This window comes from Notamacropus eugenii, chromosome 2, assembly GCF_028372415.1.
Source record: "Notamacropus eugenii isolate mMacEug1 chromosome 2, mMacEug1.pri_v2, whole genome shotgun sequence".
NCBI classification, from domain to species: domain Eukaryota; kingdom Metazoa; phylum Chordata; class Mammalia; order Diprotodontia; family Macropodidae; genus Notamacropus; species Notamacropus eugenii.
The window spans coordinates 535951303-535975234 of NC_092873.1; the positions used below are offsets into that span (position 1 = coordinate 535951303).

Here is a 23932-nt window from a genome sequence, read left to right on the forward strand (position 1 = left end):
CAACATAAAAGAGCTCTCGGAAAGTTCAAGATCCTTTTCATTTCAGGCAGTGGGAAGACTGAAGGAAGGAAGGAAGGATTAGTTTAGTGTTGGATCCTGGGGACTGGAACACAAAGTAGTCACAATCCCTGACTTCCATGGGCTTATAGTTTGATAAATAGAGACAAAACATGTAGGGCAGGCATGACAAGGGAAGAATAGTTTGCTTTGGAAAGTTACAGAGCAGTGGATAGATGGCCATCCTTTATATCAAGAAAACCTGAGTTCTAGACCTGCCTCGGACACATACCAACTATGTGCTAGGCAAGCTACTTAGCCTCATAGTGGGCTCAGTGACTTTAATAAGGTATCAGTGGCAGGCTGATCACTCGTCTCCACTTGGAAGAAGATGGTTGCTCACCTGGAGTGCCTTGCACCAAAGAGGTAGAAAAGGAAAGGGAGAGAGGGCAAGAAAGGGAAAGGGGAGGGGAGAGAAAAAGAAGGGAGAGGAGGGCAGAGGAAAGGGGAAAAGAAGGAAGGAAGGGGAGGGAAAGGAAAAAGGAGAGAAAGGAGAGGGAAGGGAAGGGGAGAGGAGAATCAACCTTAACGTTTGTATTCTAAAGCCACATCTTTGAAAACCCAGAAAAGAAAGTCTTGTCACCAGTACCCATGGCACTCTCAGACACTTCAGTATCATCAACCGATGTGATTTTGTCAGTGGAGATGACATTTTACCACCTCTTTTGCTGCTTGCTGCACCCTAAGGACCCCTGGACGCGGCCATCTTAGTCGCACCTGAAACTTCCTTTGTATGTTCTCTCTCCCTACTAGAATATAAACACTTGGAAAGCAGAGAATGTCTTACTTTTCTCTGTGTGTGAATATGTATCCAAATGTTATACATATGTACATATTACACCCACCTAATAATAATTAGCACTTTCCCTTTCAAGTTTATAAATCATTTTACAAATATTGTGTAAATATGCATATATATTCAGAAATGTGTATGTACAGAATATGTGTGCAAACATATATCTATGCTGTATGTGTGTGTATATTATACCTACTTAATAATAATTAGTACTTATGCTTTCAAGTTTATAAATCATTTTATAAATATTATATATATATATATTCAGAAATATGTGTACAGAATGCTTGTGTGTATGTCTGTGTACATACAGACACACACAACAGACATACATACACTCACACCCTGTATCCCCAGGGCTTTGTATACAATAAGCGCTTAATAAATGTTTCATTTATTCCTGTGTTGTAGATCACTTTTAAAACAAATAGCAAAGGGTTAAAAAATCCTTATACAGTAAGACTTCTATAAAAAGAGATCTTCCATGGGACAATCTGGGACATGGTTTCTTTTTAAACTTGTCATCTGCAGAAACTCAGCACAACAGGAATCAGTTACATTTAGTTCATGACTTTCTTAAAGAGAGCTGTAGGAATGTATCACTCACATACTCCATTTAATATATTCTTTCAGCCACATATGATGTCTCTCGCTGGCAGAAGCATAAAGCAAACAAGGATGGTGATTGCCCCAGAGTCTCCTCCTTTGGGCCAGAAAGCACAAAGTCTGACTCCTTCTCATCCCCATCCACGTCTCCCTCAAGTGTCCCTAGCAAGTTTTGGACCAAGGTAGAAGAAAACACACAGGGTCATGAGAAATGTAGGGTGATGTAAGATGGTGCTCACTGGGATGGCTGAGTGATCTCCACTGAGTGGGGGACAGTAGGCATCATTAACTCATCATAATGTGCCAATTTCTGTACTAACCTCTGGGAAACATATGGCTTCCTATCAAAGACCATATGTGCAAACCTCTCACACTGAGAGGCAGCATTGAGCATGCGATGGTTGTACCAAGACTGTGCCCATCCCATGTCTAACTAGACTGTACTCGGAAGGATCTATCTTATCATGGGAATTGAAACATTAATCCTGAGAAAATGAGTAATACTCTCTTGAGATCTTCAATGGAGAAGGAAGAAGGGAAGGAGGAAAGGAAGAAAGGAAGGAGGGAAGGAGGAAACATTAATTAGTGCCTTCTGTGTGTCAGGCAGTGTGCTATGTGTTAGATCTACTAAGACTGGCAATAAATACCTACACACATATATAAGTGTGCCTGTGTCTACGTGAGTGTGTATGCACATGTATATGTGTATCTGTCTGTCTATATCCATCTTCTTTCCAAGGAGCTCCCAGTCTAATGATAATAACAACGAGCATTTCCATAGCAGTTTAAAGTTTGCAAAACACAACAACTATTATCTCAGTTTAGGATTTGAACTCAGGTCCAGTGCTCTGTCCACTGCCCCCCACCCCCAGCCTCCTCCAGGGGGATTGCATGATAACACATGAACAGCAAGGAAAAGAGGGTGCCAGAGGACCACAAATTCACACTGTAGGAAGATTATGAGGGAATTGAGAGACTTTAGCTCAGAACAGACCAGTACTGTGGTGGGAGGTGCATGGTGGTTCCCTCCATTGGGCTTGCATGTGGAAGGCAGATCACATGCACTGTGCAGCCAGAGAGGAAATGACCATTCAGTAATCACCATGTATTATATACCAGACCCTACACTAAGTGCTGAGGATGCAAACAAAAGGCACAAGCAGTTCCTGCCCTCAAGGAACTTCTATCTAATGGAGGAGAGAAAATATGTCAGTGGAAATCTTCTCTCAGTGTGCAAGGCTTGTACGCATGGTCTTTTCTAGGGAGCCATATGTTTCCCAGAGGTTAATACAAAAATCGGTATACACAAGCCGCAGAAATCTACTGGACCTCCACTCAAGGGACATCACTCAGTCACTCCACTGAGGAATCCCACATTCTGTATTTCTCAAAATCCCATGTTGTTTCTCTCATATTGATCAAAAGAACTGAGTTAAGGATGCTGGAGGGAGAAAGGGATGAGGGAGTGGAGCTGTGCTAGAACACCATTTGTGGAATTCACTCTGCCCAGGGAAATTCCTATTCAGGTTTGGGTTGAAATAGGTGACAGCCAAAGACTCTTCCAACTCTGAGATTCTATTTTTCTCGGATTGTTTTTTCTTGTTTTTTCTTTTAAATTTATTTATTTAACTTTTCAACATTCATTTGCACAAAATTTTGGGTTCCAAATTTTCTCCCCATTTCTCCCCTCGCCCCACCCCAAACCACTGAGCATTCTAATTGCCCCTATCACGAATCTGCCCTCTCTTCTAACATCCCTCCCTTCCCTTATCCCCATCTTCTCTTTTGTCCTATAGGGCAAGATAACTTTCTATACCCCATTATCTGTATTTCTATTTCCTAGTTGCAAGAACAATACTCAACATAGTTGTTCCTAAAACTTTGAGTTCCAACTTCTCCCCATCCCTCCCTTCCCACCCATTCCCTTTGGGAAGGCAGGCAATTCAGTATAGGTCATATTTGTGTAGTTTTGCAAATGACTTCCATAATAGTCGTGTTGTGTAAGACTAACTATATTTCCCTCCGTCCTATCATGCCCCCATTGCTTCTATTCTCTCTTTTGCTCCTGTCCCTCCCCAAGAGTGTTGACTTCAAATTGTTCCCTCCTCCCATTGCCCTCCCTTCCATCATCCCCCCCACACTGCTTATCCCCTTCTCCCCCACTTTCCTGTATTGTAAAATAGGTTTTCATACCAAAATGAGTGTGCATTTTATTCCTTCCTTTAGTGGAATGTGATGACATTAAGCTTCATGTCTTTTATCTCACCTCCCTTCTTTTTCCCTGCACTGAAAAGTCTTTTATTTGCCTCTTTTATGAGCGATAACCTGCCCCATTCCATTTCTCCCTTTCTCCTCCCAATATATTTTCTCTCACCGCTTAATTTCATTTTTTTAAGATATGATCCCATCCTATTCAATTCACCCTGTGCTCTGTGTGTGTGTGTGTGTGTGTGTGTGTGTGTGTGTGTGTGTAATCCCACCCAGTACCCAGATACTGAAAAAAGTTTCAAGAGTTACAAGTATTGTCTTTCCATGTAGGAATGTAAACAGTTCAACTTTAGTAAGTCCTTTATGATTTCTCTTTACTGTTTACGTTTTCGTGCTTCTCTTGATTCTTGTGTTTGAAGGTCAAATCTTCTTTTCAGCTCTGGTCTTTTCATCAAGAATGCTTGAAAGTCCTCTATTTCATTGAAAGACCATTTTTTCCCCTGAAGTATTACACCCAGTTTTGCTGGGTAGGTGATTCTTGGTTTTAGTCCTAGTTCCTTTGGCTTCTGGAATATCCTATTCCATGCCCTTCAATCCCTTAATATAAAAGCTGCTAGATCTTGTGTTATCCTGATTGTATTTCCACAATACTTGAATTGTTTCTTTCTAGCTGCTTGCAATATTTTCTCCTTGACCAGGGAACTCTGGAATTTGGCCACAATGTTCCTAGGAGTTTCTCTTTTTGGATCTCTTTCAGATGGTGATCTGTGGATTCCTTGAATACTTATTTTGCCATCTGCTTGTAGAATCTCAGGGCAGTTTTCCTTGATCATTTCATGAAAGATGATGTCTAGGCTCTTTTTTTGATCATGGCTTTCAGGTAGTCCCATAATTTTTAAATTGTCTCTCCTGAATCTATTTTCCAGGTCAGTTGTTTTTCCAATGAGATATTTCACATTATCTTCCATTTTTTCATTGTTTTGGTTTTGTTTTGTGGTTTCATGGTTTCTCATAAAGTCATTAGCCTCCATCTGTTCCATTCTAATTTTGAAAGAACTATTTTCTTCAGTGAGCTTTTGAACCTCCTTTTCCATTTGGCTAATTCTGCTTTTTAAAGCATTCTTCTCCTCATTGACTTTTTGAACCTCTTTTGCCAATTGAGTTAGCCCATTTTTAAGGGTGTTATTTTCTTCAGCATTTTTTGGGTCTCCTTTAGAAAGATGTTGACCCGCTTTTCATGCTTTTCTTGCATGTCTCTCATTTCTCTTCCCAGTTTTTCCTCCATCTCTCTAACTTGATTTTCAAAATCCTTTTTGAGCTCTTCCATGACCTGAGACCACTGAATATTTATTTTGGATGTTTGGGATACAGAAGCCTTGACTTTTATGTCTTTTCCTGACGGTAAGCATTGCTCTTCCTCATCTGACAGGATGGGGGGAGATATCTGTTCATCAAGAAAGTAACCTTCTATGATCTTATTTTTTCCCCTTTTTTGGGTATTTTCCCAACCAGTTACTTGTCTATTGGGTCCTTTGTCAAGAGTAAGGGTATACTCTGGGGACCTGTAAGATATCAGTTCCTCCAAGGTGGCACAATCAAGCGTGTACTGGTCGGGTGCAGGAAAGGATTTTTGTGCTCAGAATCTTAGGAGAGTTGCCTCTCCACAGGCATCTGACCTCCACCAAGCTAGCACTGGGGGGGTGGGATTCAGTGAAGCTGTTGGGGCAGGACTACCATTCAGTGCAAGACAAAGACCAGCTCTCTCAGTGCCCCCACGGGTTTTTATGATCCAGCAATGGTCTCTGGCTGCTGTAAGAGCTGTCATGAGAACTCCTGCTGCCTGCCTGATGTGGCCTTTGTGGGCCGCTGCCTGAGGCCGGAGCTATGGGAAGGCCCTTCTCCCTTCCCGGCCAGCTGAAAAAACCCCAGTCACTGACCTTTGGCACCTATGGGTTGAAGGATCTGCAGACCCTCTGCTGCTGAGACTGGAGATTCTGCCCCTGAGGGCTGTTCACGAGCCATGCGTGAGTGGCCAAGGCTGGGCTGGGCTCTGCGCTCCATTCCGTGTCTGGTGCAACCGATGTCTCCCGTGGGCCCTTCACATCACCCTGGGCTGGAAATCTCCTCCACTCTGTTGTTCTTCACTTCTGCCACTCCAAAATTTGTTGAGAGTCCCTTTCTACAGGTATTTGTGGGGAGACCTACGTCTTTACTCCATCATCTTGGCTCCATAGATTGTTTTTTTCAAAAAAATTAAAAATGAAGACTTTTAGTGGAGGGAAATAGAAAATTGTTTCCCCTCACCACCACAATGCTCATATCTTTCATCCCCTACTGCCTATCATTAAAGGAGAGATGATGAAAGAAGGGGATAGAGTTAAAAAATGTGGCAAAAGAAAGAAGGATAAGGCACAACATTGAAACCTCTATTTTAGGATTAGATGAAAGAGCAAAGTCTGACATGTATGTGTCCAAGATGTAAAGAACCTAGATTTTATGCAGCTGAGAGAAAAGGGCATGGAGGATTCCATGGTTTTCCAAGTCAGCTCACTAAGGATAGAATACTCTGAAGAATGGAAATCAGAATGCAGAAACTGGAGTGATTGTTACAAGGAAGAAAAGGGGAGATCAATCGGGATGCACAGAGACCTGGCTGATGAAGACAAAGGTAGACAACAATGCATGGCATAGTGCCTGGCATATAGTAGGTGCTTAATAAATGCTTTTGTCCATTCATTCACTCACTCACTCCACAATGACCTCACATAAAGACAACTGTATAAAAGAATTCTTCCATATTGCTTTGGTGTGTATGCATGTGATGATTTGTATGATAATATATTCTTTCTCTTTTCCTCACTCTCCCCCTCACATCCTTGCACACAGGGAGAAGCAGGGTGCTTCCCTTCTAGTCTAATGCCAGGGTGGCTCCTTTTGGCCTCCTTGACAGCAGCACTCCCACTAACATCCTACTTGTATCCACTCTGTGGCCCCAGAGTCCAAGAACTTGGAAATCTGAGCAGAGCTCATTGGGCCAAACTGGAGGAGAGGAGCTGTAAACAATTTTAGTTGTGTTCAGAGAAAATTTTGTGTTCTGCATCCCTTTTTATGGCAAACTTTGATAAAAAATGCGCAACTGGCATTTCTTTTTTTAAAATAAAATTTGAATTTAGAAAATATGAAGCACACAGATCTCCTGTGGCTAATTAAAAATAAAACTCATGAAGGGAATATATCTCCCAGGATTTGAGAACAAAATCTGTAATATGGACTGCTCATGTAGAAAGTTAGGAATCACAGATGGTTAGCCCCAATGTGACACTAGTACCAGGGGAATGTGGAAAAGCCTAGAAGAAAGAAGGCCCCTAGCTTGCTGAAAAGCCAGAACCGAGGGGAGGCTAGATCACTGTATCTGAAGGACTATCGGGGGAAGACAGATGAGCTTGGCTATACCTGGCTTCCAAAGACAGAACCAGGAACAATAGAAAGAAGGTGAGAAGAGAAGAACTGACCCTTCAGAGGAAACTTTTCCAACAATTACAACTATCCCAAAGTGGAATGGGCAACCTCCAAAATGGTGGCTTACCCCCTTCCTGGAGGTTTTCAGACAAAAGTGGATTGACTATTCATATGGTCCATTAGAATGAGCTAGATAAAGCAGTGGATAGAATGAGAGACTTGGAATTAAAAACAACTGAGTTCAAATTCTTCCTAAGACCCTTACTGGCTGTGTGGCCCTGGGCAAGTCATTTAACTTCTGCCTGCTTCAGCTTCCTCATCTGTAAAATGGGGATAATAATAGCAGCTACCTTCTAGGGTTGTTTGAGAATCAAAGGAGTTACTGGATGTATGTAGATTTGCCAGCCTTAAAGCAGTCTATGAACGCATGTGTTTGTTGTGATATTGAAGTGGGATTCTTTTTATGGTACAGGCTGGATGGGATCAAGGAGTTTTCTGAAAAAGAAGAGATCCAGACACATCACTACATCTACCTCCAAAAGGTCCAAGGCACCCAAAAGATACTGAGAGCAATGCCTAGTGAGGGAGCGTTCTTGCTCTGCCCTTAAATTATGACATCCTTCTTTCAAAGGAAGCATGCTATGGTAGATAAGGTAGATAGACTTGGATGAGGTTCCCCCGCCAGTATGTGTTCAATACAGAATCTGAACCCATCTTGCTAGCTCTGAGACCAATTCTTTGTTATATCACCTGGCCTCATTGAAGTGAAGCCATTTGTGTTTATCCAGATGCCTGAGCAGGCTGGTGTTCCATCACACTCCACTGGAGAGCCCTAGACTTGGGAGAGGAAGGAGGAGGGAGTTTGGAGCAGATTATGAACTTTGGAATCTCTGCTGGGTGCACAATCCCTCCAACCCCTTCAGGTTGATTAGAGACCAGCCAACGAAGGGGGGGAGGAGACTTTTCTGCTCTGCATCCCACCATGAACATATAAATGTCAGCATCTTCAGTGGCATTTAAGTCCAGCAGGTACCACCACGATCCTTCCTAAGTGACATTCATGATCGTGACATCCCAAATCACTTCTCCTTATACTGAATTTGAAAATATGAAACTAAGCTTGTAAATGCAGAAAGTGATAGAGTTCCTCTGTTAGGGACCCACTGCGTGTGTTTTAGCAAAGTGGGATTAAACATGTGTTATCATCTCTCTTTAATCTACAGAACTAAGTCCCTATCGAGGCTTGGCACATAAGTTATTGGCCTGATTGGAAAGTTGGGTCCTCCTAAAAATGTGTAGTGCTGGGGGAATGGAGGGAAGATGGTATGATGGCAATACCACTTGGCCTCAGAGTCTAGAGGGCCTGAGTTCAAGAACAGGTTCTGCCCCTAACTTGCTTTGTGACTCAGGTCAAGATAGATGCCTTCTCTTTGTTCAGTTTCCTCATATAGAGATAATCTCTAAGGCTCTGTGTTATACTGTAGTTGGAATCACAGGACCTGGATTCAAATCTTGTCTCCATCACGTAGCACCGGGAAACTCTCTTGCAGATGTTGTCTCACAGAAGGCAGGGGGCTGCCTAAGCAATCTGTGTGGTTCTCACCCATATTCTGCCATCATTCTGCCAGAAGCTGTCCACCCAATATTCTGACTCCCTTAATTGCTTTCTCTTGACATTGTTAGGATACCAGGTAAACATGTGGGATAGTTGCCTCTCATTCTTGTCAAAGAACCAGTTCAGCCTCTTCAATATGTATCTTTAAACCATGTCTTTCACTCTTATAGGTTTTTGTGGTCCTTTCTTTGGTGATTGACGAATTATTGAGGTGTTTACATCCACCATGTGCCTCTCCAATGACTGCAATTTGCCAAAGATAACCCAGTCTACTCCCCTCCTGCATAATTCATTCTAGGACTAACTCGTTCATTGTATGATCTTAGGTAATAGACATGGTTACATGTGTGTATATGCATACACACTGAGACAGTTGACATAGATATATACCTAAATTAGCTATAAAGCTCATGTATTATCATGTATGTCTGTATATGTATGTGAATATCTATAGATACGTGGAATGTATGTGTGTATATATACATACATATATGAGGGAACTCTACCTAGTGATAGATGAGAGCCTCTAACTGAATGTCATGATCCTAACCACAGGCATCTTCAACTACTTTTCTTGTTTTGTTAATTATTGGAATGATTTTTGATCTTCTCTAGGAGTCTTGCAATGTTCCAAGATTTGATGCAACCAATCTCATGTTCCCACACACATGCACACACACACATGCATACATACACACTTGCACATAAGTGCATATATATATAAACATGTGCAGATATACATGCATGGACACATACAGCCCCCCCCCAACTGACACATAATCATACACACCTGTATGCAGACCCAAACACTTCCACATGCACACACATACAAACATATCCACACACACTCAGTAAATGGCAGTAGCTCCCACTACCCTCCAGGACACAGTCTTGAGTCCTTGGGTTCTCTTTGCAGCCTGGCCCCTTCCTGGCCCCCAACATCCTCTTCCACCCCACAACTCTAGCATGGGGTTGTACGGGTCCGTCTGCATTACTCAGCAATAATGCCCCACTGTTCTTCTCCTTACCTCCGCACTGACCTTCACCTCTACCTGGAATGGTCTTCCTCCTCATCTCTGCCTTCTGGATTACCAGATTCCTGTAAACATGGCTTAGAGGCCACTTTCTAGTGGAGGCCTCTCTGAGTTCTCCCATCTGCTAGTAGGCCCTTCCCTCCAAGGTTGTCTTCCACCTCCTCATGTGGATGACTCTAGTTATTCCCATGTTATCTTGCCCTACCCCATGTGAATGGGAACAGTTAGAAAGCAATCATGCTTTTTGCCTTTCTTTGTATTCTCAGCACTTAGGCCAGTGCCTGGTACACAGTAAGTGCTAAACAAAAGCTTACTGATTGATGGGCACATAGTGGACACAATAAATGTTTGTTTCTTGCTGCTTGTTCAATGAATCTAAAAGGAAGATTCCAGCCTGTTGTGATGTTAATGAGAGTTATGTTAATAAGAGTTAAAGCTCTTCCCCCTCCATTAATAGGCCTCAGGGGAGCCCACTGGGGAAGGAACTTGTTTAAAGGAAAAATTTGCTGATGTGGAGGTTTGCTTGCTTGAAGGTTCTTGCACGCTTTGGTAATTAGGCACTGAAGCACAGGGGTTGTGATGTCTTCCTGTTCTCTCCATATTATGAGGTTTGCATTTTGCTTTGGGGGCTTGGAAGAAGGTTCATATGCTAGATGAGACTCTGGGTAGTTGTTAAGGAGCCCTCCCAGTCTCCCACCCGCTTGAAAACCCACATGTTGGTGCTTCTCTCTCTGGTAACTATGTACATATGTAATGATCAGACAGTTGGATCTGTCTGTTGTTCTGTGATGTATGTATTGTTTATGGTCAGACAGTTAGAAGCCCTGTCTGTTGGTCTTTATTTCTTTGCTTATATTTTTCGCTGTTGGTGTATGTGATTAAAGAAGATTGTTGACCCCTCAAAAGTTGCTTTCCTTTTAGAAAAGCAGATCTAAGAACCTGTGCTAGCAGGCTATCCTGAAGGTATCAGGGTGCTAGCTGCTCCACCAGTCTGCAGCCCCTGAAAGGAGGGAGGGAGGGATGGTGGGCAGGGATGACAGGTAGAACATCAGAAGGAGAAAATGGTCTGTGTTCTCTCCTTCTGGCAGATGTTCCATGCTTGGAAGTTCATGAATTCAGGCAAGTATTGAGGAGACACCTTAATTAATCCAGGTCATCCATAAACCTGTTCTTTCAACATTTTGTTTATTGGTACTTTTAAGAATGAAGAACACTGGAGGAGAGGAGCAGCTGGGTGGTGATCCTCATACTTTCACTGACATACTGCCCACATGGCAGACCCAGCCCAAGAATACTAAATTCCAAAGAGAAAATTCAGGTGTGCCATGAACAATAACATCCCAGCAAACACTGAGGCCATGAGCCCTTTGTCTAAATCATTCTTTCCTTTCCATCTATCATACAAAAATCACTGTTCAGTGCAGGAAAGAAGCTTACATATTTCATGAAAGCATTGTCATCCCAAAGGGGGAAGACAGAGCACAAGGACAGAAGAACCCTGATTCAGGTTTATTAAGACATGTCATAAAGTATCTCATACTTTGAAGATGAAATCATACCCTCTGTGATCCAATACCTACATACAGGCTGGGAAAAACGCCTATTAGAGCAGGGAATCCTCATCTCCCATGCCAGTTTACTACAGTTGTTAGCTTAGGTCTGGGATAGAAGGCCAGGCAGGGGAGGAAAATACATCAGCCTGCCCAGCATGCCATCCCAGTTCTACTAGAGATCTCACCACTTCCTCAAAGGCCCAACTGCATCCTTCTGATCTATTTTCTTTACCAAAAATACCATATTCTCTTCCCCCCCCAAAAAAAACCTTCTTCTGCAATGAATGACCAATGATCATGCTCCTTAGAGAATTCTCCTTCAATCAACCAAAAAAACAATTCTGGTCCCCAGGGTCTCAGAAGGCCCAGCTGACACGTTTGAGGCATTTGTGTGGGAGACTTGCTGCCTGTTTTGGGGGAAGCAAATGGCTTTTGTGGGGAGGGACTTGGGGGGAAGGATGTTTTGGTGTTGGACTAGATCTATGCTTTTGTTGGCATGGGGGACTTCCAATGAGGGGATTCCCTCTATCAATGAATGAGCTTAGTGCCTTCTAGACCAATTTGTGATCATTTCTCTGCACAATTTATGTATCTTTTTACTCAGAGGTTCACAGATCCAGAAAGGACCTCAAAGTCCACTTTGTCCACCACCCCCCTTATTTTACATATGAGGAAACTGAGACTAAAGGGATGGTACCACTCACCCAAAGTCACATTCAGAATAGACATCAGAAGTGGGATTTAAATTCAAACTCTAAGAGCTAGTACTTTGTCCAGTCTACCAAACCACCTCTATGGCCAAGGCCAGTAGCCCCCAAGGGCAGTGCTCTGTGGCCAGAAGAGTCCCAAGGGAAGTCATGAGCCCCTTTCTGCAGAGGGAGGCACACTCATGCTCATCCAGGAAGTCCTCCCAGTGGTGATCCAGAAATCTAGTGCTGCTATTTATTGATTCAGTTCTTAGCACAAATCCTCCCCGCATGGAAGTGGGGAGCATTGGGCCAACCCCATGCCTCCTGACCAGTCCTTATAGCATGAACACAGATTCTACCAGGGCTTTGATACAAATTGGGCTGGGCTCTCCCCAGGGTTATCATATTCTCTTCACTAAAGCTAAAGGAGACATTCCTTTGATTCAATATTGGTTTTCCAGGAATGAGGACCCTTAAGATGAAATGATGTAAGCTGGGAGCTTAGCTAGCTATCTGGGAAAGGAAGGAAAATAAAAATACTCTCACTCTCAGAAAGCATTTCAAAATAACCCCTCCCACTTAGAGGGAAGCACTTGGTATTATCAGAAAGAAAGGATCTTTCTAAACTATAATCAAAGACTTTTTATCCATCAAATCCATCTTTTCAGGATAATTCCCTGGGATTACATTACCTAGGTCAGCACTGGACTTTGCTTGATGAACAGACATGATTCCGTGACAGGATTTTCATGGACCAAGAAGCCAAAGCATTAGCAACCCCTAGCCACAAGTTTGGCTTAGGTAACCCAAGAAATTAACTGAGATTAAAATGGAAATTAATTTTAAACAAAAAATAAATTCACATAAACTGATAAAACTATGCAGTGATTTTGCATAAAACTATAGGGTAGTATAGGATAAAAGGAACTAATTTTAAAATATGATTTCACTTCGAAAATTGATGGACATCAATTATGGGAAACATTTACAGACTGATCCCATTAGAGAATATTCCTTCTAAGTCATTTTCTTGCAAGTCCATTTCAGTGCCTCTGGATTAAACAGAAAAGTTTGTCTTGTTGAGCATCAGCAAAAATGAATAGATAAGCATCTTGATCCAGCACAGATCTATAGCTGTGTGTGCGTGCGTGTGTGTGTGTGTCTGTGTGTGTGCGTGCGTGTGTGTGTGTGTCTGTGTGTGTGTGTGCGTGCGTGTGTGTGTGTGTGCGTGCGTGTGTGTGTGTGTGCGTGTGTGTGTGTGCGTGCGTGTGTGTGTGTGTCTGTGTGTGTGTGTGTGTGTCTGTGTGTGTGCGTGCGTGTGTGTGTGTGTGTGTGTCTGTGTGTGTGTCTGTGTGTGTGTGTCTGTGTGTGTGTGTCTGTGTGTGTGTGTGTGTCTGTGTGTGTGTCTGTGTGTGTGTGTGTCTGTGTGTGTGTCTGCGTGTGTGTGTGTGTGTGTGTGTGTGTGTGTGTAATACTCAGAGGCAGAAAAAAAGTGCTGTAAAGATCTGGGCAGCACAACGATCAGAGACTTGTCCCTCTGCGTCTTGCACTTTCCAGGAGACATATTTAAAATCATCTGAAAAATAAGAAAAAGACAGGCAATGTTAGCAGCAGGGTGATTCAGCAGAGCCTAGCAGAGCTGGGCTCTCACCGCCATGAAGGTGGCAGCTGAACACAGAGATGCGTCACAGGTAGGACACATTTTGGAAATTGCTCCTTGCTCCATATTTATTAACAAACACAAACTTTACTGCAACTCTAAGGTGAAGGCACAGGAAATACTTAGCTGAAATAAGCAGGATGAAACTTCATGTCATCCTGCTCAAAAAAGAAAGAGAGAAGTAGAGGGAGAGGAGAGAGAGACAGAGAAACAGAGAGAGAGACAGAGAGAGAGAATTTTTCTCCCACTTACGGGAAAGGGGAAAAGAGTCACTTGTTCCCCATCCCCCCAACATTTATGATATTATTCTGATTTTGTGCCTCTGGATAAGGGGGGAATAGTGAGCTGTTTACAGTGAGAACCTGTGTTCCCGATTCAAAGGGGGAGATCAAGAGAAAATCTGCAAACAAATATGATACTTAGTGAGGTTATACAGTACCCTGCTCTATCCCTGCCCCTCAACGACACAGTGGTCCCACCCAAAGCCATCACTCTGAAGGGATCAAATCTGGAACCCTGGAGCTGGCCACATTTAGCTGAGAAGCAAAGTAGAGGGGAAGCGTTTCTCCCACCAGATGTCAGCAGCTGTGACGAAACCCTGGCTGAGCTCCCTGACCACACCTCCTTTCTTGAGCAGTGAACCCTCCCCCCTCAATGTTTCTAGAACACTTTGCTTCCCTCCTTTCCTGCCATCACCCTCTCTACCTTGCACTGTGCTCATCTGTGTACATGCCTTAGCCCTTGTCCCCTAGAAAATGGAAGTCAGGACCTGTCGTTTTTATTTTATCCAGGGCAACGATTGTTTCCTGTTGTCTTTGGGTCCCCAGTTCTTAGTACAATTTCTCACCTATCTTAGGTATTGAACAAACACGTGTGGGTTAATTGCCTTCCTAGCCCTTCCAATATAAGAGGAGATTCATGCATGATCACTGCTGAATCCACTGAATTGCACTGGGCTGAACACAGTCCACATGGAGGTCTCTGCCTCAGCAGAGCATGCCTGTGTGTTGGGCAGGCCAAGGCAGGCACCACCTGTGTCCGCTTCACTCTGTGCTGATGTTTCGGGGGGACCCTGGGAATGCTCACCTTAAGGCCCTGGGGCTTCGGTTCCTGAGGCATCACCTTTCCTTTGGGCTGTGCTGTCTTGCTTGTCTCTGATTGTAGTTGTCTCTTTGGCCACAGCCATGGTTTCTAAGGCCCGGCGACTCTGGCTCTGCGGCACCCCCTCTCGGGGTTGCACTTCTCCCCTGGGTGCTGGTGATCCTGGTCTGGATTCCTCCTCATCCTCCACCTCCCCAGCCTGGTCTTTCTCCCTCATGCAGTCTTCTCTCACTATGTCTCCCCTCTGATCTCTATCCCATCCTGATGCCTGCACTATGAGTCTCGTTTCTAGAACCCCTTCCTCGGTGGCTGGGTCTGCCTCTGGGCCTGTTTTCCCTGCCCCCTCCTCTACAGCTGGGATCAGTTCACCCCTTGCCTCCTCCTCCAGTGTTCCACTGCCTGCATCTGCTGTTTTCTGTAGTAGGTGCTCCTGTCTGGGCCAAGTTTCCCCCACAGCAACATCTGAGGAAGAGGAGGTTTTATTTTCTTCTGTTTTGCCCTCAGATGCTACCTCATCTGCCAACACCTCCCCGCTCAGTGCTGTGGCTGCCATTCTTCCTGCATCCCCCATGCCTGCCTCAGCTTGTCCTTCCAAATCGTGTATTTTGTCCTTTGGGGCTTCTTTCACATGAGACATCTCTGTCCCTGTCCTTGGTGCTGGGGCAAACAGTCCCCCCATCACTGGGTCTTCTTCAACAACAGCCCCATGGGTCTTCACCAGCATTCCCATTTCTTCTCTCGCTTTAGCCCTCATTTCTCTGATTTCCCCCAGGGTCTCTGACCTTTCCATGACCAATGGTCCTTTTGTTGCGATCTCCTCCTCAGGTATCCTCTCCTTTCTTGCCAATGTGATGTCAGGCTCTCGCTCTCTATTGTTGGCTGACCTCCCAACCTCCCCTGGTAATTCCATCTCGTATGTCTCCACGTGGTTTTCTTCCTTTGCCCTGCATGTCACCTCTCTTGTGACTCCATCTCTGGTTTCTCCATCATCTCTTTCCAGTTCTTTCTCCATCTCTAGAATTCCTTCTTTCTCTGATAACTCTTTGACTTCAGAAGCAGATTCTTCCAGGGACAGTTTTCTCTCATTTTCAGCACTTTTTCTGTGAAACACCACCCTCTCCACAGGCTCCAGGGCCTGCCCAACTCCTTCCTTGGTGTCACATTCCTTTTCCTCTGTCTCTTCTCCTCCATTTGTGGTTTTTTCTAATTGCTCAAAAACCTCCTTGACTTTAGCTACAGCTAGGGGCTTCATCACTTCCCTCTGGGACTTGGTTTCCCTCGCAGTTTCAGTCAGTGCCTCAGTATCCTCCTCAGTGACTATTTCTTCTTCCCCAGCTGCTCTAGAATATCCAGCTTCCCCACCAGCATCTTCCAGATCAGCTGCCCCCGTGGTTCCTTCCTCCTCTTGGGCCACAACCCTCAGGTCTGCTGCCTTTTGCCCACCTTTCTGCTCCTCTGGGTACATTCCCTTATGGTCCTCCATGTCTGACACTTCTCTCCAAGCTGTCATGCCCTCCCTGGCTGGAGACACAGCCTCTGTGCGTTCTTCCTCTTCAGCCTCATCCACAGTCTCTTCCTCCCTGGACTTTCCTGTTTCATTTTGGATCACTCTGTCCCCCAGCCTTGCTTCACTCTTGCTGTGGTGCCTTATCTCCCCTGTGCCCTCCTGGCCGTCCCTGGCTGCCTTCCCTATAGCCTCCTCCTCTTGAATCACAGCCTCCTTTCTCTCTGAGTCTCTCTCCCTCCAAGTCTCCTCTTCAGATCTTGCATCAGTCATGACCACTGCTGTCCTCGTCCTCTCTGCTGCTTCCCCCTCTTCCTTAGATGCTAACCCCTCTCCTTTAGCTCCAATCTCCTCCCCATCCCGTGGAGTTCCAGGGACCTCCCTGACCTCAGTTAGTTTCACCTCTGCAACTAAAGCTCGAGGTGCTGATGTGGCACTGACCACCACCCAGCCCCTCCCCAAAGTTGCCTCAGCTTCCTTCTCCTCTACTTCCTCCCCCTTCTCTTCCTCCCCCCTCCCTTCCTCCTCTCCCTCTTCTTCTTCTTCTTCTTCCTCCTCTTTCCTTGATCTGGATTCCTCTGCTTCCACCTCCAGCCCAGCTTTCTTGGACTCTGGTACCAACTCCCCCTCAAAGGCTTTTGTCCTCTTCAGTTGTTCTCCCGCAGGTGCATCATGCTTGGACCCCTCATCCTCCAACTCCAGCACCATTGTTTCCTCTGCCAACAAGTCCCCATCTGGAGTAACAAAAATAATTGAAGCATTATGTGAGAGGTGTGTGGTTGCTGCAGTTCTATCAGATGCTATTTTCAGGGAAGTGAAGAAAAAGGCGGGTGGAGGGGTGTTTTTATTTTTTGTTTGCTACAGTCTTTCATTAAAAATAATTCAGAACTCCTGGTAAGGGAAATTGGAAGAGGTGCCTGTGGTACCTAGCCAGGGGGTGCTGGAGCCAGTTTGAACAGGCATGAGACAGCTGATTGTTAAATTCTCAGTGTGAGCACTTACACCTCAGAAACTGGCAAGTGCTGCAAACCAGGAATTGGTTTAGTGTTTTTGTTGAATGTCTGGACTTAAGAAAGTGTTAGAGGAAATGATAATAATTGCAGATTAAAGTTAAAAATATGTTGTACATAATACTCCCCTCCCCCAAAAAGCTGGTTATTAAACATTTACCAGGGCACCCCTGCAACAGACCTTTGCAGGTTTTCATGCCTGTCCATCTATGCCCATTTTTCTAGCAACACATTTATGTTGATGGATTAGGAGAGACAGCTGAAGATGGTGGAAGGGGAATTGAATAGCAGAGAAAGTGGGATTCAGTTATAGGGTTGGTAGGAAGTCAAGAAGACCTGGATTCAAATCTCACCTCTTCCAACTAATTATGTAAGCTTGGATAAGTCACATCAGCTCTGTCTGATGGAAACTGAGGCAGACAGAGGTGAAGTGACTTACCCAGGGTCACAAAGATATTAATTGTTGAGGTGTGAGGTATGAAGTTCTGTTATCCCAGATCATCTTAGAAGTGTTCAACTCTGCCCCTTCCCCTTTGACATGGCAAAAAAGATGACATATCGAAGGTCAGCCTGGTAACAAGGGGCAGGATTCTCACCCAGAAGCTCTAACTCTAAATCTAATATTCTCTCACTGAACTACTCTGGTTAGAAGTCACTTAGCCTCCGAGCCTCAGCTTTCTCACTTGTGAAATGGGCCTGAAAATAACAATGGCTACCTGTCTAAATGGGATAATACAATAAAATATTTTACTAAACATTCAAGTAAACATTCAAACACCAGCTATTATTATCATGTAACTCAGTGACATAGTCTGGATTTGAAGTTAGAAAGATCTGAGTTCAAATCCAGCTTCAGACACTTAGCAACTTAACCTTGCTCAGCCTCAATGTTCTTGTCTATCAAATGGGGACAGGAATGCCCTCAGAAGAACTACATGGGGATCAAAGAGATAGTAATTACAGTTAGCATTGATGTCACACTTTAAGGTTTGCAAAGCACTTTCCATGTTAACCTTCACAAACAACCCTGGGAGGTAGGTGCTGTTATTATCCTTGTTTTACAGATGAGGAAACTGAGGCAGACAGTGGTTAAAAGAAGGGAAAGGAATAGCTATTCATTAAGCACATGCTATCTGTTAGGCTGTTTACTTCGCATATATTATCTCATTTGATCCTCACAACAATCCTGGGAAGTAGGTTCTATTATTAACCTTATTTCACATGAGGAAACTGAGGTTAAAGGAAAGGAAGGGAATAAACTCTTATTAAGCACCTAATACTACAGTGGATAGAGCACCATGTCTGGAGTCAAGAAGACCTGAGTTCAAATCCAGCTTCGGACATTTACTAGCTGGGTGACCCTGGTCCAATCACTTAACCCTCTTTGCCTCAGTTTCCTTATCTATAAAATGAGCTGGGAAAAAGAAATGGCAAACCACTCCAGTATCTACCCCCAAGAAAACCCCAAATGGGGTCACAAAGAGTCAACAAATGTGACAGTCACTGTGCCAAATGCATTACCAACATAATCTCACTTGATCCTCACAACCACCCTGGGAGGAAGGTGGTACTATTACTCCCAATTTACAGTGGGAAAAAACAGGCAAACAGAGATGAATGGACTTGCCCAAAGTCATAGAGCTAGTGGATGTCTGAGGCAGGCCTTTCGGTGCCATCTTCCTGATGCCAAGAGCAGTCCTCTATTCTCAGTGCCTCCAAACTTCAATAAGGAATGTAGAGCACTTTACAGTATAAATTTGGGCTATTATTATTTTAAGGTTGTTATGCTTGTAATGTGCCTGGCATATTTAAAGTGCCACATTTATCAGTCACTGGTATTTTAACATGCAAATCAATATTTAAGACATCCATCATGATCCTCTCTCAGTTTCAAGCTTCTGATCGGGAGGCCATGTTGTTTAGTGGGAATTGTGCTGGCTCTTACCCATCATTCCAGGGCAATTCTCTGACTACAAGTTGGAGAAGAGGTGCTTATCTGCACAGGGAAAGGGAGTTCCCTCACCAGAAGGAGCTTGCCCCAAAGAACTAACAACTGCACTAAGACTTTTGGAACACTCTTCTAAAACACCTTGGAGTTCATCAACTATTGTCTTTAAATCATCTACTTTGAGCTCTGTAACAATCCTGGAAATTGGTATTTCCACCTTCATTTTAAAAAGAAAGAAATCGAGGCCTAAGAGCAGACATGATTTTCCCCTGATCTTATAGCTAGTGAGCCTCAGAAGGGTTGATTGGACCCAAGTCTTCATGGTTTTGAGTCCAGCTGGGCTAGCCACTGCACCACACCGCCTCTCAAATATGCTGCTGGAAGAGAAGATTGCCCTGTCTCGTTAAGCTCCAGGGGCTCCATATTAACTCTGTGATTCAATCTAAATTCCCCTGTCTGCCATGTAAAGCCTTTCAAAATCTAACCTACATCTACCTGTTCAGTCTTAAGAAACATTCCTCCCTTCATGGTCCCTTGCAGTCCAACTGACCTGCCTGTTCCTGGAGCTGTCCTTGGTCCTGGCTTCCACTTTGGTGTCCTTCATGTCTCAGTCAAGCTTTATGTTTTACAGGAGACCTTTCCTGATTCCCCCAGGGGTCAGTGCTTCCCTTCCCCTGACTGGGAACCCATTTGCACATACTTATCAATATGCATGTTATATACACACGTTGTGTATAGACTTACGTGTGTAAATCTCCTCTGATAGAATGGAAACTCCCGAGATCAGGAGATATTTCATTTCTGTCCTCTCCTTAGCACTTAGCACAGTGCTTGGCACATAGATGCTTTAAAAATCCTTTCTGAGAGATTGTGTGATGATTTGGGATTAGCCTAAGTGCGAACAGGACATGGCTCACATATGTTTGTAATTAAGGTAATGATAGGATTAAAAAACAAACAACTTAGGTAAGAGATTTAGTCTTCAATGGAAAAGCAACTGGGGACAACAAGCCCTTTCAAACTCTATCTTCAGCTATTCAGATTTTAATTAAAAATGTCATTTTCAAAAGTTCCCTCATAAGTCCTTTATTTTGCTAAGCTGGTTCCCAAATTTAGAAGCGAATCAAAGAACCCTCAGGAAGCCAACGGTCCAGAGTTACTGAGCTGACAGAAAAGAACTCACTCAGCTCCAAGGTCTGAGAAATGAGGTGCTATGAGACTACAGGTGTGGACCACCACCTATGAGTGCACTTAGCACAGGTGGGGCTCAGATAGAAAAAGGCTCAGCTGCTGACAAGCTGAGACCAGGTCACCTCATGACAAAGAAGCATTTGCAAGTAAAGAGAAATAAGGTAAATCATATATAATCTTAGAGAAATAACATGTGCATTACTCTCTAACCAGACATTCTAACTTCATCCACACAGCATGGAATAGTCACTAGAACACTGAACTGGAGTCAGGAAGAGCTACATTCAAATCCTGCCCCAGACACTCACTAGCTATGTGACTCAGAGTAAAGCATGTGACTGTGAATCTGTACAAGGGTGGAGTGCAGAGGTTACTTCAATGGTCCCTTCCTGTTTTCATTCTCTCCTTAGCTCTGCCTTTCGAAATCTTCTTCCTTCAAGGCTCAGCTCTTGTGGTGTTTCTACCGATTTAAAGGATTTTCTTCCTCCTGTTATTTTCCTAGAACACTTTGTCTGTGTCACCCCCTTGTCTCCACACACTCGACCTTGGATAGTAACACTCTAGGCAGACTAGGTGCTTAGGGTCAATGCCTAGTAAGTAGCAGGCTAATTTTCTGGGCCTGGGATAGGATAGTGCCTTGACCAAATCTGACCTGTAACGAATGATATCTTCCCATTGACTATTCCAGTCCCCCATCACAAATGGTTCCCAGTTTTTAGTCTTATTAGCCAGATGCAATAAAAACTGTTATCTTGTTAGATAAAGACAATGGTCAAAAATCTCATTGAAACTAGAGTAATATTCATTGATTTTCTTTAAATGAAATAAACTAGGTACAATGGCCAAATGTCAATGAATTTGAGTGTTTCTACTCCTTCTGAAGATGCCAGCTGCCCATGATGGAGATGCTGAAATCTCCCACATGACTAAAAATACTATGTCCAACCTCAAAGATGTATGGGCTTCATGATTCTGAATGATCTTATGAAGTAGATGCCCATTTTGCAGATAAGGATTCTTAGATTCAAAAGTTCCTTAAAAGTTATCTCATCCAACAACTCCCCCCTTTTACAAGTTAGGAGAAGTGAGGGTCTTGTTTGAAGACATGCCAACAAAAAAAGGCAGGATCTGAACCCATGTTTTCTAACTCCCTTTCCACCATACCACACTGCCTCTCATCTGCATGGAATTTTATTGTCTGTCTGGAGTGAGGGGAAACATCATAATAATGATGACTATAAGGAGGAGGAGGAGAAAATATATATTAAAGTTAATAATAGCCAGGGGTGAGAGGGACCTAGCTATGCCAGCTTACAAGAGCCTGCTTTTTGACATTTTATTGTGAGCACTTACTCCTCAGAAATCAGCCAGTGCTACAAATCAGGGTTTGAATTATTGCTTTGTTGAGTGTCTAGGCTCTAGACCTAAGAAAATGATGAAGAAAATACCAGTAATGCAGATTAATCATAAAGGTGTACTGTGCATACATTTGTTTTTGGAGAGCCGGTTGTTAAGCATTTACCAATTTAACTATTTAACATCTCTGTTAACAGTTCCCACTTAGATAATACCTTAAAGTTTACAAAGCACTTTAACTGCATTAATGCATTTGAATCTCAACAACAATCTCCTGAAAGGCTATTATTATCCCCATTTTACTGATGAGGCAGCCAAGACTCAAGGAAGGCTTCACATAATCAGTCACACAGCTGGGAAGTGGAAAAATTTGAACCCAGGGCTTTCTGACCCTCAATCTAGCCCACAACTCATCACTCATTATTCCAAACTGAAAGATTTGTCAATGAGCTCAGTGGAATCTTGCTGTAAAGACCCATCTTGTCCAACAACAGCTGGAAAGTCAAATCCACTGGGCTCATTTCATCTTGAACTTCACAAGGAAATGAGCATCCTTCACATTCGTCACTTAAAAAGTGTGTGTAGGAAGAAAAGAATGATGGAGGCAGAAGCTCAGAGATTCCAGGCGCACAATGCGTCAGCAGCCATTTTAGCGCCATAATTGGGTCAGTCATTCTAAGAGGCACTCTGAGTCAGAATGCTCATTACCTCCAGTCAGGTCATATGGCAAAAGTAAGAAATTCCTTCTTGCTCCTCAAAATAAAAGTAATTCAAACAAATCCTTTCTAAATGTGTGTGTGTTCAAGTGACTTCAAGGAGCAGATTTAAGCCTCTTCATTGAACACTGAAAATGAGGACCAGTTAGGCCAGGCATTTGTGTTGGCTGACTGAACCAGACAGAGGCAGCTTGTGAAATGGGTCAGCATCTGGAGCAAAGAATCACTGTTGTAGCCAGAGGACCTTTGGTGATCTCATTTCTTTCCCCCTAACCCTTTTATTTAAAAAGAGATCAATACCCAGCTTTGAGCTTCCACAACTAACTATGGCCCCTTATTAAAGAAAGAATAATGAAACCCCTGAAAGGACCGGGAATGAAGAATAGACATGTAGATGAAAGATGGAAATGGAGCTGCCTTTTCAAATTTGTTCTTAGGTAAAAGTTTGACCTCACCTTTGGGAAGGTGATCCAGATGGCAGCTCCGGCCTTCTTGTGCTTGGCCTGCGCTGGAGTCACTAGGCTCCGTTTCAGAAGGGTATCGCTCATTCTCTTCCACAGATTCTCTTATTTCCTCTTGAATTGATTTGAGATCTTCGGAAACATTGCAAAATATAAAACACAGGTGGGGAAAGGGGGAGGGGAGAATGTTGGATGATTTCTAGGCATTTTAGTAGAAATTAGGACAGAGGAAGATTAACCTCAATCCATTCCCTCTAAACTGTGATCATCCTTGAAAGAGGCAATAAGATTCACCAATCCCCAAGCCATGGTTTCATAAGAAAAAAGGCAAAAGGCATGAGATAATCACCAGCAAGAAATGCAGGCAACAAAGGCAGGAGGCATGCTCATGTGGCAATTAGACATCAGACTCCAAAGCAGTGGTGGTGGGCCGGGCACCATCTTGGAGATGTTGACCCAAGGAAATGCCCAAAAAAGTCCTGGCATTTTGGCTCCTCTAAAATTCTCTCCCTACGCTTGCATGTTATAAAGGATGGCCGTCTTTTGGAAGTGCTAGACAAACACCAGGAGGGTGTCCCTCTTTTGTTGTATTTCAGTGGTTTCTCAAATTCAAAGTCAACATAAATGAAGCAAAGCTCACTCATTTGTGAGTCTTTTTTGGTTTCTGACTTTCAACAGGAAAGACAGTATTACTGACACTTTACCAGGTAGAAAACCACAAAGAAACCCTGACAACATGACCTTTCTGATAGCTACCAATCCGGAACTACCTGAACTTTGGTCAAGAGGCTCTGAGTTCAAATCTGGCATCAGACATACACTAGCTGGGTGATGCTGGACAAGTCACTTTACCCTGTTTGCCTCAGTTTCCTCATCTATAAAATGAGCTGAAAGAAATGGAAAGCCACTCCACTTTCTACCCAAGGAAACCCCAAAAGGGGTCATGAAGAGTTGGACATGACTGAAAA

At 43.7% G+C, this 23932-nt stretch overlaps 1 protein-coding gene across 4 annotated transcripts in view; it reads right to left on the minus strand.

Annotated features, from left to right (window-relative positions):
• Positions 1–10943: 10943 nt before the first annotated feature.
• Positions 10944–23932, minus strand: part of ERICH3 (glutamate rich 3) — a 135210-nt gene continuing 122221 nt past the window's right edge. For all 4 annotated transcript variants that reach the window (XM_072649854.1, XM_072649857.1, XM_072649856.1 and 1 more), the window contains 3 exons: positions 22959–23096; positions 14764–17016; positions 10944–13593 (listed from right to left, as the gene is read on the minus strand). In XM_072649854.1, coding sequence (XP_072505955.1) covers positions 14765–17016; positions 22959–23096 — 2390 coding nt within the window. In that variant the 3' untranslated portion in view covers positions 10944–13593; position 14764. The remainder of the gene's footprint in view (positions 13594–14763; positions 17017–22958; positions 23097–23932) is intronic.